Below are 17166 nucleotides of genomic sequence, written 5' to 3' on the forward strand. Positions count from 1 at the left end.
TTTAGTGGAGTGACCAACAGTTAATGGATGGTGGATCTCGTGACTAAAGAGTTTAATCAGTTCACGTACCATTGGAGCTTCAAGCTATAGGTCCATGAGGTCCCCTTGGTAGCTCAATGGGTTCAAGTTGAGAATCAAATTTTAGGTTAGTTTGAAGTGTTCAAATTAACAAAAGGAAATTCAATTATATGTAATATAATTGATATGATGTATTAGATACATTAATTGGAGGAATTAATATAAATATGATTTATATTAAGTATCATAAAATAGAAAAAGAACAATGGTTTATATGTTTCATATGATGAAATATTAAAACTATAGGTTATAAATATAGCATGATAAGTTGGTTATCATATTTATTTATAATTATATGATAATTAATTCTTTTCTCTAATAACTGAATTGAGTAGGAGGTTATTGGAAGTTTTATGGTAACCGTAAGATAAAAGGAAAATTATTTTTTCCAAAATTAGTTGATGATTCATTCGGAAAATCTCATGAAAAAGACTATCAAGTAAAAAGTGCTTTTATTAAGCGATAGGGTTAAGAGCATACACGATCGAGCTAAAAGTTAACTACATGATATTTACTCATTTATCGTTGCTACACAACCGAGTAGCAAAGTCTATACGATGGGCTTCTGTTTTCTAAATGATTGAGTATATTGCCTATACGATAGACAATTTTCATCTCCCACTTACTCGATCATCTATTCGATCGTATACCTCTTGTCTTCCTCAATCCAAGATAATACAGAGCCCAAAACTTCTGAATTCTCACGTCGAGAATACCAAGGTAACCATTGTAGTGGTGTTCTTGATTCGTTCGTGGATCGAGTTGGATTCGATTGGGATCGGGGCTCATTTAGACATTCGTGGAAATCGTGTTCTATTCTTTGCGTTCGAATGCTGCTTTGGACGCATTGGAAACTGATCGAGGGATATTTGAAGAAGAATTCTTCAAAGGTTTGCATACTCTATCCCTTGTATTTTTACTATTTTCTTGTAACATGTTGTAATTTATAATTATGCATAATATGTTTGTTTCCGGTTAGACTGTGATTGTTGTGTTCATTCTGAATGGTATTGGAACGATCCACTTCCGTTGCTCATGGAGAACTTTGTTTAGATTTCCTTCATGTAATCCATCCATAATGGTGAAGAAAATCTAAATAGAGATCCTTTGAGCAGTGTAAGTAGATCATTTCAAATCCCATTGAAAAAGAACACAAACAATTATAGTCCACACAAAAATGATTATGCATATTCATAAATTATAGCAATATGATACTTATAAAGGAACAAACAGGGATAGAGCATGCAAACCTTTGAAGAACTATTCTTCAAGTATCCCTCGATTGATCAGTAGCTGGTTCAACAGCACGAACTCGAACACAACGATCAGAGCTTGATCTCAACGAACATCTGAATGCACCTTGATCCTAATCGAGTCCATCTGGATCCTCAAATAGAACGGGAACTCCACCACAAGTGTTACCTTGGTATTCTTGGTGTGAGAATCCAGGAGTTGTGGGATCTGTATGATTTTGGATTGAGGAAAGCAAGAGGTAAACGATCGAGTAGACGATCAAGTAAGTGAAAGATGAATACTATCTATCGTATAGACGATGTACTCGTCCGTTTAGAAAACAGAAGCCTATCGTATAGACTTTGCTACTCGATCATGTAGCAATGATTAAGTGAGTAACTATCATATAGTAAATTCGTAGCTCGATCGTGTATGTTCTTTATGCTATCGTTTAGTAAAACCTTTTTACTTGATAGCCTTTTTATGAGATTATTCCGAATGAATCATCAAATTAATTTTGGAAAACAATTTTCCTTTTTATCTCACAGTTACCATAAAACTTCCAATAACCTCCCACTCAATTTAGTTACTAGAGAAAAAGAATAATTAATTATCATATAATTAATATGTTATAAATAAATATAATAACCAACTTATCATATTATATTCATAACCTATAGTTTTAATATTTTATCATATGAAACTTATAAACCATAATTCCTTTTCTATTTTATAGTATTTAATATAAATTATATTTATAATAATCCCTCTAATTTATGTATCTAATACATCATATCAACTATACCATATATAATTGAATTTCCTCTTGTTAATTTGAACACTTTAAATTAACCCAAAATCTTATTATCAACTTGTACCCATCGAGCTACCAAGGGGACCTCATGGACCTGTAGTTTGAAGCTCCAACGGTACGTGAATAACTGATTAAACTCTTTAATCACGAGATCCACTATCCATTAACTGTAGGTCACTCCACTAAAGATCAACAGCTATACTCTTCGTACTACAGATATATTTCTGTGTCCATATGACCAATCAACAGTGCAATAACACTTCACAAATCACTCGTAAGTACAATTGGGCCAGTTCACCGTTTTGCCCCGTGTAGTTACATCTAACTCCTTAAGTACCACTAATTCCTCTAATGAACAATAAGTCATAGTCTTACTATGATTAAGTCTTCTTGGGCTAGGAGAGGGTGTGACCACTATGTTTAAGACTCGAAATTAGCCCTTAAAGGAGCAATTTATCTACTTATCCCTGCTTCGGGGAAGGAGTGAATTTCGTCTTGTGTAGCTGAGTTCCCAACTCCCTAATCAGATGAATTCCCAAAATGGTAGGTTTGTTGAGTTGGCAATGTGGTCACTCTCACCCATACAAATCAAAGGACTACCCTCATAGGCAGGAGTTCCCAGCTCACTCAAGATCAAATCATATCACCTATGGTTATTTTAGTGAAATCTAAGTCTCAATTATCAACGGCATTATATAAAGAGATTAATCATCTCGTGGTCCGGTCTTATACAAACTCTTTGCATAGGACACCCCTGCTCGTATACCTCCACATGAATGGTCAGAATTAGACCATTTGTAACACTTTACAACACTTGTAAACATCTACAAAGCGGCTCGTATCTATAGTATCAACAGGATAAGGTATCCCTCCTTTATCCATCTACTACAGACCATTTAGGTTATTACTTAAGTCATGGTCCACTTGTATGTCTCACATACATGCTTAAGTTACATGAAATAACCACAAATCTTAGTTTATTAGATTTTGAGTATATGCTTATAAAATAATATTTATTTTATTAATAACAATATGTGTACAAAATATTTACAAACTACGAGACCACCGGGAGAATTAGGATACCAATCCCAATAAAGGGTACCCATTATCATGTGATTGTGTCCATTTTTTCAAGTCAATATAAGAAAAATTGCTTCAACTCAGATACAATTTAATTAATTATGTCATATATAATTAATTCCCTCAATTAATTTGAGCACTTCAAATTAATCCAAAATCAATTCTCAATTAAATCCCAATTGAGCTACAGAGGGGACCTTATGGACCTGTAGATTGAAGCTCCAATGGTACTCAGATAATTAATTAAATTCTTTAATTAAATTAACAACATCCGTTAACTGTCGGTCATTCCACTAAAGACCGACAGCTGCACTCTTCGCACTATAGATGAATTTCTGTGTCCATTGGATATAACCAATCAACAGTGCGATGACCCTTCACAAATTGCTCGTAAGTGCAGCTAGATCAAAATTGATGTTTTGCCCTTGTAGTTACATCTGACTCCTTAAGTACCATTGATCTCTCTAGTGAACAATAAGTCATAATCTCACTATGACCAAGTCCCTCCCGAGGTAGGAGAAGGTGTGACCACTATGTTCAAGACTCGGAATCATCCCTTAAGGGAGCAATTTATCTATTTGCCCCTGCTTCAGGGAATGAGTAAATTTCGTCTTGTGTAGCTGTGTTTCCAGTTCCCTAGTCAGACGAATCCCCAAAATGGTAGGCTTGTTAAGTTGGTAATCTGGCCACTCTCACCCACACAAATCAAAGGACCGCCTTCATGAGCAGGAGTTCACAACTCAGTCATGATTCAGGTCATGTCACCTATGGTCATCCTAGTGAAATGTAAGTCTCTATTATTAACAACGTTATATAAAGAGACTAATCATTTCGTGGTTTGATCTTATACAAACTAGTTTTATAGGATACCCTCACTCACATGTCTCCACATGAATGATCAGGATCAGATCATTTGTAGCACTTTATAATACTTATAATACCTACAAAGCGGGTCGTATCCGTAGTGTCTCCATGATAAAGTACCTAGCCTTATCCATTTACTACAGACCATTTAGGTTATTATTTAAACAAGATCCACTTGTATGTCTCTATATACTTGTTTGAATTACATGAAATATCTCAGATTTTAGTTATGCTTATAAAATAACACTTATTTTTATTAACAATAATATGTTTATACAAAGTTTACAAACTACGAGATTACAAAGAAATTTAGGACACCAATCCCAACAACAACCTGATCGTTACTTCAGTTTAAACAAAAACTCAGGTTGTCATACCAAATGATGGTGTTGAGGACCCATTGTCCTATAAACGGATAATGAATGACGTAGACAAGAACCAATGGGTCAAAACCATGGACCTTGAAATGGAGTCCATGTACTCCAATTTAGTATGAGAGCTTGTAGATTTACCTGAAGGGGTCAAACCCATAGGGTGTAAATGGATCTACAAAAGAAAGAGAGATGTAGCTGGAAAGGTACATACCTTCAAAATTAGACTAATAGCAAATGGTTATATCCAAATAGAAGAGGTTGACTACGAGGAAACTTTTTTCCATGTTTCTATGCTTGAGTGTATAAGAATTCTCTTGTCCATAGCCACATATTATGACTATGAGATATGACAAATGGATGTCAAGACTACTTTTTTAAATGACAATCTTGAAGAGAATATATTTATATCTCAGCCCAAGGGGTTCATAACCCAAGGTTAGGAGCAAAAAGTTTGCAAGTTGAATTGATCCATTTATGGGTTGAAACAGGCATCTAGATCTTGGAATATTAAATTTGATACAGCGATCTAATCTTTTGGTTTTGATCAAAACGTTGATAAACCTCATATCTACAAGAAAATCATCAACGATAAAGTAGCTTTTCTAATACTTTATGTGGACGATATCCTACTCATTTGAAATGATGTAGGGTATCTTATTGACATTAAGGAATGGTTGGCAGCTCAATTCCAAATGAAAGATTTGGGAGAGGCGAAGTATGTACTTGGGATCCAAATCATCAGGAATCGCAAGAACAGAATGCTAACTCTGTCTCAAGCAACTTATATCGATAAAATATTGACTCGATATTCGATACAAAACCCTAAGAAGGGTTTATTACCTTTTAGGCACGAGGTTCACTTGTCTAAGGAACAGTGTCCTAAGACACTTCAAGAAGTTGAGGATATGAGACGTATTCCTTATGTCTTAACTATGAGCAGCTTAATATATGTTATGCTCTACACTAGGCCAGACATTTGTTATGTAATAGGAATTGTCAATAGGTACTAGTCCAATCCAGGGTTAGACCACTAGACAATAGTTAAGAACATCCTCAAGTATCTTAGGAGAACGAGGGACTACAAGCTGATGTATGGAGTTTAGGATATGATCCTTACATGATACATCAACTCTGATTTCTAAACTAACATGAATTCTAGGAAATCCAGGTCAGGATCAGTATTAACCCTAAACGGGAGAGCTGTAGTACGGCGTAGTATCAAACAAGGATATATTGCAGATTCTGCTATGGAAGTTGAATATGTAGTTGCTTGTGAAGCAGCAAAAGAAACAGTTTAGTTAAGGAAGTTTCTGCATGATTTGGAAGTGGTTCCAAATATGAACTTGCCTATCACCTTATACTGTGACAATAGTGGGGCAGTAACAAACTCTAAAGAACCTCGCAGTCACAAACGAGGAAAGCATATTGAGAGGAAGTATCACCTGATATGGGAGATTGTGCAAAGGAGAGATGTGATCCTCACAAAGATTGCCTCAGAGTACAATATTATTGATCCATTTATGAAGGCTCTCTCGGCTAAAGTATTTGAGGGTTATTTAGAGAATCTAGGTCTACGTGACATGTACATTGTATAATCTAGGGAAAGTGGGAGATGTATAATGGGTATATGGATGCCCTAGTTTATTGTATTTAGCATTATCCCGCCTTTTGGATTGTGTACAACCCACTAACTAGAGTTTTAGTTCAAGTGGGGGTTTGTTGGGTTTTATGCCTTAAAACTCATAGATAGTAAATGTTATTAATTGACGGTCATCAATAAAGAATTATAAATGTTAAACCAATAAATATTATTGTTTGTATTGTTGTCTATTTTATCTTAATAACCTTAAATCTAATAAACTAACATCGAAGGCTATCTTATGAGTCTTGAAGTGTATGTAGAGACATACAGGGATCAATGTTCAAGATATAACCTAAAGGGTCTATAGTATAGGGATAAGGCTAGATACTTATCCTGGTAACACTATAGATATGTCCCACTTTGTATTTGATACAAACGTAATGATCCAACATGTTTGAGTAGGTGAAATGCGAGCGGTGGTATCCTATACAATGAGTTTTCATAAGACTAGATCGCGAAATAGTAACCACTAGATGTAACACCATTGACTAGTTAGGTTTCTATTCCAATAAGATGACCTAGGCGACTTAGTCTTAATCCTGAGTATATTATGAACTCCTGTTCACGAGGGATTGTCCTTTGATTTGTATGGGTGAGGGTGGCCGGATTGTCGACCCAATATGCCTACCATTTTGGGGACAAGACAGAGTGGGGAGCTGGGAATATAATAATACAAGATGGAATTCATTCCTTCCCTCCTTTAGGGTAAAAAGTAGATGAGTGTTCCCTTAAGTGGTGTCTCCGGGACTTGAACAAAGGGCCCTTACCCTCTCATTGACCTGAAAGGGGTTTCTGTTTATTGGTTGGACTATAAGCAGGTTATTCATTAGAGGAACACTAGTACTTAAGAAGCCAAAGGTAACCCAAGGGTAAAATGGTAATTTGACCCAGTTTGAGTTACGAACACTCATGAAGGACTAACTTGCTGGTATTGGTCTATATTCGTGGACAAAGAAATATATTTATAGTGAGAAGAGTGCAACTCTGGGCCTTTAGTAGAGTATACACACAGTTAACGAATATTGATTAACTTGGTTAATGAGTTTAACCAATTAATCTCATATCATTGGAGCTTCTGATCTACAGGTCCATTAAGTCGCCCTGTTAGTTCACTAGAGAATACTTAAGAGGGATAGTTTGAATTGTTCAAATTAATTTGAGGAAACTATATATTAAGATGATTAATATATAATCAATTATGGATATGATCTATAATCAAATTGGAAAGTAATATTTGAATAAGATTCATATTAATTAACTCAAGTGAATTAGATACACAAAGAATTAATTAATAGAGAGATTTTGCACATATACATGGGATTTATATGACAATTAAATGTATACATTACATTAGATTTAATGTATAAGTAGTTATTTGATTGGGCTAATTAATTGAATAAGTATTATTTAATTAAATGAGCCGATCAATTAAGTAAATGTTATTTAATTAATTATAGAAAAAGAAAATATATTGGGAAATATCTTAACCCTTCTTTATATGAAGATCTTCCCATGGCCCTTTGGGAATGTACTAAATACACAATTCTCATTGTAAAGGAACTTTGACAATACACAACTCCTTATTATTATTGTGCAGAATTTTCTCTAAGCCATAAATCCTCTCTACTCTCCAAAACCTTATTCTCCTCTCCTCTCCTCTCCTAATAGTTGGATACCACCCATCTTTCTATTGGAATCGCATAGAATAACGAGGTAATTCTTGTGGTAGAGTTTGAGATCATTCAAGGAGTTGTTCGTGATCAATACCGTTTTGGAGATCCGTTTATTAGAACCTTCGAGAGGATTGCTCATGGCACTTGGAGAATCTACAAAGGTAAAAATCGTTCTAACTCTTTCCCCAATAGCATGCTAGTTTACTTGTTTATTCATTCTATTTAGTAGAACGATTTTGTTTAATGTAAAATTGAATCGCGGGATGCAAGGCGATCTCACACGAGAATGCTTCTGCTGCGAGATTTGATCCCTTCAGTGTCAATTCTGAGTACAAAAATGAGTGCTCCCTTCAAGTCTAGTAATTTCAAACATCCCATGAGTTTACACCTACAAGCATATAACCTTCGGTCACAATCATCCTTTCACTGTTTGCATCTCACGTACCAAATATCTTGGTTCGATTCTATTACGAAAATTTGATAGTGTTCTATCCGCAATACTTTTATATGACAAGTTCTAGATCGTCTTAGTGTTAAATAGCATTTATTTTTGTATTAAACTAGAATTATCTATATATTTACTTCTTTCCTCCAATGTTGATCCTTGTTCACAAATTGAATAAGTAATTTCTCAATCTATTTGGGTGAACATATTTGACAATATCAACTCATTTTCATGTTTATACTTCCTTCATTTCCAAATAATTCATAAGTTCTATATCAATATCACTGTTCCCAACATTTCTAGGTTTAAGAATGACTAATTCATGACGCAACAACATATTTAATCAAATGTTTACAACTTTTATAGTACACAAAATATTAATCTAACTTAATAGGTTAATACCAACAAACTAATCCAAAAGATAATCCAAACTCAAAATTATGACCAGTCCAAAAAAAAAATTCTTAAAAAATAATAAACCTATAGCCTAAGCCCAAATCCAAATTCAAGATCAGTCCAAATATTTCTTTTTTAAAATAAAACAAACTACAACCCACTTCAATATCAGCCTCCATTACAATAATAAACTAAACTAAAAAAAAAAAAGAAATAATCCAAAATTTCAAGTCTAAACTCGAACAATCCAAAAACAAACTTTCAAATCCAATCTAACAGTAGAAAAATATTAAAGCTCGGACAAAACAAACTTTACAACTGGATCTTCCAAATTTTCAACAAAACTAGTTCAAGACTCAAAATTTTCATCCATAATTACGAGGGTTGACGATGGCGACACAATAGTGGCAGTAGAGGAGAACGATGGACGACGGAGAGCACGACAGACAATGGGCGCGCGGGTGGCGGCAGGCTGGGAGAGAGTGGAAGAAAGAAAGAAAGTTAGAGATTGAGGAAGAAAGTGATCGGCGAGTGGTGATGAAGGGTTTTGAGACCATTAACTCGTTACTCGGTCCACAATTTCGTGGTCAATATATCATGTTAGACATGTGGTAGTCATCAGATAGCATGTCAGTGTCAGGTCAACGATTGGTCACGTGATGTGGAGGGAAGTCGTGGACTAGGTACATGTGTTATGTGCTTACTCAGTACTTGTCGACCTGGTCTACGATTTCATTACCCTATTTCTATCAATTCTTTCAACTCAACTCTATTTTTGTCAATACGTATTAAAATAACATTATTTAAAAAACAATCTACAAACTAAATGAAAAATGAACTCAAAATTTAAAAGAAAAATGTAATATTCTAAAATTTAAGAACCAAATAGAAACTAAATTTAAAAAATTCAAGAGTAGAAATGAAATACTTTAAAATGTAAGGTACCACAGGAATAATTTTTCCTAAACGAAATTTTATATAAATGCTTTATTCAATTTACATAATTTATCTATAAGGGTTCAATTTAACCAATATATTCATTTGAAAATCCAAATTCCAAACTCTTTCCCATTTCTTTTTTTAATAATATTAATCCAAACGGAATCAGAGAATTCAAAGAAGAATCATCAACCAAATTTCCACCATTGGCTCTCTCTATCTTAAAATTAGGGATTTATGTACAGAGCATAGCTTCGAAAATTTGACGACAGCAGAAGTTGAAGCTGGCTTTTACAACAGTTCTTCCATTAATTTATGATGGAAGGAGATAAATCCCCATAAACACCAAATCAATACTGTATCATAAAACGTAAGAGTGAGAGAGACGTAAAACAACGGAAACCCATCCTTCTATCTCCTCCACTTCCTTCTGAATCCATTGGAATTTCTTCAATTTCACAATTTTATTGTGCTTTTTGAATTCTTCAGGGATTTTATTCATCTGGGTCTGATCGATCGTTCTTGGCTATCGGGGCGTTCATCATTTTCTTCGATGGAGGAGAATCATCCGTGTTCTCCGACTGATTCCCAAGCCATCGAAGCTTCTAGGACTGCTAAAGCTTCCGATTATCCCAATCCCCAACCGAGCTTTATTTCTGACGATTCCTCTTCTCCTCTGGTAAGCATATACAAATCTTTCGGTTCAATTATGTGGTAGCTATGTTTTTCCCCAAAATTTTTTGTTCTGATTTTGTTCCTTTTGATTATCTGATATTAAAGTTCGTTCTCTGGTTCAAGCAGTTGGCAATTATTTTTTAATACTTTTACATGAACTATCTATTATGGTGCAATCTGATATAAACTGGAAATTTAAAGATTTAGAACTGAATATATGATGATGATGATGTTGTGTAGGGTTATCCAAAACTTGATTCTTTTCGAGAGCTTAACACTTCGTTGGGCCCTCAGTGTTCTCGGAGTGGCAAAATTGTTGATTTTAGAGAAAGTGATTCTGAGTCACTCCAAAGCATTGGGGAAATTCAAAAGTCTTGTGATCAGAACAGGGGAAATTGCTTCTATTATGATTCACCTCTATTGGAAGATACTGGAGTATGGATACCCATTTCTGTTCCACCCATGTCTGAATCTGATCATGAAGAGTGGGCCAAAGGTTTTCACTTGAACGGAGGTTGCTTTCCCGAAGGCGACTCGGGGTGGAGCCAGTGCTTTGAGGGAGAAAAAGAGTTGACAATGTGGGATGTGATGGTAGAAATGTTGCTTGCAGCTCGAGGAAAAGTCGGTTCGCTGGCTTCCACCAGTAATAGTGGGTGTAGGTTTTCATGGATATCTAGCCATATGGTGGAGCAGGCTTTGAATGAACTGGCTCATTCACTCACTGAAGCTAATTTTGGGAATATAAGAGAAATTATTGAAGCAGAGCCACCCAGATGGTTGTCTGATAGTGCTGCTTCTTCTTGTATGTTATGTGGTGTGAAGTTTCATCCAATCATGTGCTCCAGGCATCACTGTCGATTTTGTGGTGGAATATTTTGTGGGGATTGCTCTAAAGGGAGGAGCTTGCTGCCTGTAAAATTTCGTGTTGCAGATCCACAACGAGTGTGCGATGTATGTAATGTGCGGCTTGAATCTGTGCAACCATATTTAATGGATAAAGTGAGTAATGCTGCGCAGCTACCAACTCATGACCTTACGGATCTCAGTACATTGAGGTCATGGTTAAACTTCCCCTGGGGACAGTCAATGGAACATGAGATTTATAAAGCAACAAACACCATTCGAGCATATAATAAAGTTAGTATTGAAATCTCAAGTATCATCTGTCACTACTTTCTGGTTATGTCTTAATTTCTTTTTAGTTTTTGATGCATATGCTTTGAAATGACTATTCCTTAGAAGTATGAGTATCTCATTTTTGTAACTTCAAAACTATCCAAGAGATTAGGTTTGATAGTCAAAGATAGTTTTTTTTATTATTTGTGAACAATTGAAAGGCTGTCTCCGTCTATCCTCTGACAATGTTCACCGGAAGTTTGTTTATAAAATAAAGATCCTATATATGATGTAGCTTGTGTTAGCTCCAGCAGGCTTTCTATTCTTCTATTAAGTTTTGCCTTTTATTTTAATGTTTTCTACGGACATTAGTTTTTAATTTACTCTTTGAGTGACTGTTCAAGATTTAGTTGTAACTCTGTATTTTAGGCTCAGTATATAAACTTTCCTTTGTTCATTAATAAAGAATTGAAGTATTCTTTTAAAGTTTGATTTCTGGCTACATCTATATATCTCAAGCTTTCGTAAAGCTGGTTATGTTTTCTTGCTGTTACTCAGGTGGGTTCTTTAAAGCCCGAGAAACTAATTCCAGATGCCATTCTAGGACAAGCAAAAGGCCTAGCAATTATTACTGCTGTAAAAGTGGGAGCAGTGGTGACTTACAATGTAGGAACTGGTCTAGTAGTTGCACGTAGAGAAGATGGCTCATGGTCTCCTCCATCTGCAATTTCATCAATTGGTATGGGCTGGGGAGCACAGGTTTGTAATTCTTCTCTAACAAAACGCACAAGTTTTTGTCAGTTTAAAGTTTTAAAAAGAGAGACAGATCCCTCTGCTATTGCATCCACCATTGGAAATGGTATGTGTGACATTATATATGCAGTTATGCAATATTTACAACCTTAAAGGACCTAAGATGCAGAAGGCGAGGGCTTGGATAGGTTAGTTGAGTACTACAAAAACCACCTATTTCTTGGTTTAGTTTTAAGTAGAACTAGAAGCAAGAGGACATTTGATTTGACACTCCCAGAAGGATCACATAATGCATAGTTTTTAAATAATGCAATTAATAAGTAAATACTGAATTAAGGTTTCTCCTCATATCAATTTGTGATATCCTGATTTCTTCCTTAGTGAACATCTAAACTATAATCTGGCCATTGCCTCTCTTTCACAGATTGGAGGAGAACTGACTGACTTTATAATCGTCTTGAGGACAAGTGATGCTGTCAATGCATTCAGCGGTAATATGCATCTGGCCATTGGGGCTGGCGTAAGTGCTGCAGTTGGAGTTATTGGAAGGACGGCTGAAGCCGATGTACGAGCTGGTGATGGTGGTTTTGGCCCCTGTTATACATACAGTTGTAGTAAAGGTCTGCTGTTCATATCTGACATTATCTGTTTCAACTTAGACATGTTTTTTATGCCATTTTTCCTGGTATTATATGATTGGAAAACGATATTTTGGTTTGAATATTGTTCGGAGTTTATAAGAGCTCATCTTGCTTGTTAGATAATATAATATTAAATTTATCTTTACCCATAAACTTAAACTTTTGGGTCATCAATGACTTAAGATGGTATCAAGATCCAGAGCATGTGGTCTATGCGATTTTGTGTTCAAACTCGTGTAATATTATTTCCTCTTCAATTAATATTGATTTCCACATGTTAGGTCAAACCCACAAGTGAGGGAATTGTTAGATGATATAATATTAAATTTACCTTCACCCACGAACTTAAGTTTTTGGGTTAATTAGTGATTTAAGAATCACGTTGTGTGTTGTCTATATCCTATATTGAATATTCATCTTTGGTTCCAATGCCTTTTTGATGTCATTTGTATTCTATAAAATGTTGCTTTCTCCTTTAGATTTCTTGTGAACAAAGGAAGAATTGTATATGTAAATGTTCATTGTGAATAACGTTTCCGTATGACTTGCAGGTGCATTTGTTGGATGTTCACTTAAAGGAAGCATTGTTACGACTCGGACGCAAGAAAACGCTCGATTCTACGGCAATCAGTCACTAACCGCCTCGGACATTCTCCTTGGTTCACTCCCTAGACCACCTGCCGCCGCCATTCTGTATCGTGCTCTTGCTGATCTTTATCAGAAGATCCATAAATGATCAAGCTCAGCCTAAGTTTATCATCTTGATCAGCCTGATGAGAAAAATCTTACAGTTTCTTTCAGGTGAAGCATTTGCCTCATTAGGTACACAAAATGTATAGCTCTTCTTCACCATCATTCTTTGTAAGTACATAAACCTTCGCCTATTGTCTTTTATGCACAGCATGTACATATTAAAGGGGGCAAAGTAAAACAAAATTGAAATGTGATCTGATTCTTGGAAGTCGTGTATTGTATATACATTGATGTTATGGAGCTGTTCCCACCCTCCAAGTATTTCATTATTGTTGGAATGTTTGTCTCTCGTTTAACTGATCTTTTTATAATTGCTTTGTAATTGGGGGTAGGGAAGAATTAGAACAGTAGGTGAGAACTTTGACATCCAATTGAATTGAATATTATATGGCAATGAAATATCCCTTTCAACAACCAAGACCAGGGAATCCATTAGTGGAATCTAATTTTCATTTCAAGGAACTAGAACAACAAATCGATTAGGAAAGAATTAAACTATCAACCGAGGGGCAAATCTTTGTCAAACCAAAACCCACGGACATTCAGTTGAATTTTTCCCTTTGAAGAAAGAACCAAATTTGAGAACTTGCAACTTTCTCTCACCTGCGTTTGAACAACTATAGTTACTAATTTAGTTGCCAAAATTGGATTTATGAGAAGGGGTTAACTGAGTTTACCTTGTCCTGGAATTCCCAAGTGTAAGTTCGAGATCATCAGAGATGCATTCCTCATGAATTCTCTCTCCTTCCCAAGGCTTCACCAACCCATTCGAACAACTTCCAAAGGCAAACTCTGCTGCAGTTCCATCCATCATAGGAACATCTGAATTATGATCAGTGCCTGCAGCAACCGTGGGCGAGCATGTCCCGCTTTGTGCAGGAGTCCAATTACGAGACCCTCCAGCGGACATTGCCTCCTTAAATCCGAAAGGATTCCTTGCCACAAGGCTGAAGGTTGGAGATGATGGTCCACTTTGAGGAATCCGCATACTATCAAGCCATGCTGAATCAGCCAACACCTGACGCCCAGGGCTCGGTGGGGTCGATGCAGGCAAACATGAGAAGCGCTGTGCAGCCCAAGCAGGAGCAACTGCTGGATGATTGTCCCAAGCATTTGGTTTTCTGGGTGTTCGAGCAGTTGGGGAACTCGACGGAGGGGTGACGGGCGCACTTATGGAGCCACAAGTAATAAAAAGATGGTGAGGCAGCCTGGAGGAAGCTGATGATGAACCTGAGGAGAGATTCTTCAGCCATGGGATGAGGGAGTTGGGATCAGTAGCATTATCATTGCCATTAATGGCGTAACGAGAAGACGTGGGGCTTGGGAAGGAAGAAGACACAGGACTTGGGTTATAAGATGCACGTGGGCTCGGCTGATAAGATGAACATGGACTTGCAGAAGCTGATCCACCCATGATATCACGTTCCACAGGTTTGCATCCCTGCAGAAATATCAATTGATTATCAGTGCTGAATACAATCGACAACAATTGCAGAAAAGGGAAGGCATCCCATGTTTTCCTTATCACAAATGTTCGAGTGGAACAGTAGAAGGAAGAATCTGTGTACAATCCGGACAAAATAATTTCAACGATTAGAAGATTGATCAATGACTAATAAAGTTGATTCAAATCATAAAAAATCGACCTATGCTGGAGAAATATCATTGACAAATATGATGAGCAAATACAAGTGACACCAAAAGAAAACAAAATACCCCACTACATGTTGTCCCCCAGCGAGTTCCTGTAGCCTCGTGTTATAATTCTAAAAAGGGAACGTTGTTTGCCAAAAAGGACCGAAAAGGTTTGATTTTTCAAAATTTAAAAACGCAGATAGTCAAAGAAGAATCGTGAATGCTTAGTCTGAAATTATTCATTGGGCTGACTGGGATGCAGATTTTCACGCAGCTTGCTGGCCCAGCTCCACTATCAAGCTGTGCTCTCAATGAACTGGAAAAAGAAAGTATCTCAATGAAGCCCGGGAATCTCGGTAAGAGTGACCATAAGTTGATTTTGTAAAAGATGAAAGCAAGCAAGCCAAAAGGAAAAGGGACCGTAATTGCTCCATGATACTGCTATGAAATTGCAGACACCGAAATCCATCCACTGTACACCAGCATGCTGAACTAAAGGATCTAAAAAGATAAGTGGGTGGGTTGGTGGGTGCAGAGAGAAACCGGACACTGAAGCTTTTCTTGCTCCTTTTGACATCATTTGCTGAGGAGAGCAATCCAGGTTAATCATTTGATGCCATTTAACAGAGTTGGGCAACACGCAACGCCTAAAAAATTTGTGTTTCTACAGAAACTTTCCAATGAGTTTGGATAATTAACGAACCCAATGAAAGTAAAACTCAAATCAAGGAGATAAAATTAGCTTCAAAAAGAACAAACACATTCCTAAAAAGTAGCTAAACTTTCAGAGACAAGTGGAGGGTAATTTTGATGGTCAGGGAGAAACATTTCCTTATGTTGGAAACAGCTCTGTGTTGGCGTCTGAAAAAACTCAGAGAAATCCTCGTCGTCTTCTACCAAGGACTTAACCAGAGCGAATCTCATAGTGGGCTCCAATAAAAAAGTAAAGCAGTCAACAGAATTAAGATTGAGAGCTGACCATCAGAGTCTCAAAAACAGGTCCGTGATTCCAAAATTCCCCTAATCGAACCAACTTATTATGCCCAACCCCACTTCCAGAATGCAGACAACATCTCTATTGTTACAAAATTATGTATGCTTAGGTCTAAAAAAGACAATGTCATAAAATTACAGAGAGAGATACAATTACAACATCCTAACCTAACACCGACAGATCATATTAGCATCATTTTCGCAAGTGCCGATCCATATTCAAAGCAATTACAGAAAACAAGAACATAACCTTATCAATCAATGAATCAATCAATCCGAGCGAACCAATTTCAAGTGGCAATTGAAAAGGGTGGGGAGAGTTAGATTAGATATACCTTCCGATATGTAGTGCCGTCTTCTTCGACAGTCCATCCAGCTTCATCACAGAGGGCTTTAAGGACCTCATTATTGTCGCAGTGCTTGGGGAGCTTGTAGTTTCCGTACATTCGCAAGCCGAGAAAGATCTTAGCGGCGATGGCACGACGACGCCTCTCACGACGTTTGTTGTTTTCCCTCTCCTTCCAAGTCGGCATTCTCGTACCGGAAGTCATAGTTGATAAGCTTTGAATCGGAGATTTCGTATTCAGAGTACTGTGTATGAAGATCGGTGGATAAGCTGATGAAGAAGAAGAAGATGACTGTAAAATGGTGCATAGTTGAACAAAGTTTCTTTGTCGAGAAAATTTGTGAGAAAATGTGTTATTATATATAAGAACCAATCAGCTGAAAAATTATAAATAAATAATTAAATAAAAGAAAAAAAAAAGGAGGAGAGAGAAGAGACGTTGGGTTTGGGTGTGAGTAGTAAATTACGAATGTACCACTGGCTTCCTTTGTTTCCTCTCGTCCCCATAATCACGGAGTCGACACGTGTTTAGGATTTTTTTTTTTAACCTTATTATTATTATTATCATCATCTTGATTTTTGAATGTTACATTTATGATTTATAACATAAGATTATTTCTCCGACCCTACATGTACATATATATACGCATTATATACATATACACGTAGATGTATATGGGACTCCCAGCTTAGAAGAGAGAGATTGTTTTTGTTTA

At 36.4% G+C, this 17166-nt stretch overlaps 2 protein-coding genes across 5 annotated transcripts; one reads left to right on the forward strand and one right to left on the reverse strand.

Annotated features, from left to right (window-relative positions):
* Window positions 1–9690: 9690 nt before the first annotated feature.
* LOC120083029 lies at window positions 9691–13728 on the forward strand. 2 transcript variants are annotated; one of them, XM_039038520.1, is made up of 6 exons: window positions 9691–9908; window positions 10028–10217; window positions 10454–11350; window positions 11888–12088; window positions 12507–12702; window positions 13275–13728. In XM_039038520.1, the coding sequence occupies exons 2-6, from the start codon at window positions 10092–10094 to the stop codon at window positions 13457–13459; spliced, it is 1605 nt and encodes a 534-aa protein (XP_038894448.1). In that variant the 5' UTR covers window positions 9691–9908; window positions 10028–10091; the 3' UTR covers window positions 13460–13728. The 2 variants fall into 2 exon arrangements, with proteins under 2 accessions (XP_038894448.1, XP_038894446.1); XM_039038518.1 differs by having other exon boundaries at window positions 9691–10217; window positions 13275–13712.
* Window positions 13729–13839: 111 nt separating this feature from the next.
* LOC120083030 (BES1/BZR1 homolog protein 4-like) lies at window positions 13840–16793 on the reverse strand. 3 transcript variants are annotated; one of them, XM_039038521.1, is made up of 3 exons: window positions 16440–16793; window positions 14154–14917; window positions 13840–14079 (listed from the first exon to the last, which is right to left on the reverse strand). In XM_039038521.1, exons 1-3 carry the CDS (start codon window positions 16653–16655, stop codon window positions 14076–14078), a joined length of 984 nt encoding a protein of 327 aa, XP_038894449.1. In that variant the 5' UTR covers window positions 16656–16793; the 3' UTR covers window positions 13840–14075. The 3 variants fall into 3 exon arrangements, with proteins under 3 accessions (XP_038894449.1, XP_038894451.1, XP_038894450.1); XM_039038523.1 differs by having other exon boundaries at window positions 14154–15036; window positions 16440–16624; XM_039038522.1 differs by lacking the exon at window positions 13840–14079 and having other exon boundaries at window positions 14150–14917.
* Between the last annotated feature and the right edge of the window lie 373 nt (window positions 16794–17166).

Source organism: Benincasa hispida, chromosome 8, assembly GCF_009727055.1.
Source record: "Benincasa hispida cultivar B227 chromosome 8, ASM972705v1, whole genome shotgun sequence".
In the NCBI taxonomy this organism is placed as follows: domain Eukaryota; kingdom Viridiplantae; phylum Streptophyta; class Magnoliopsida; order Cucurbitales; family Cucurbitaceae; genus Benincasa; species Benincasa hispida.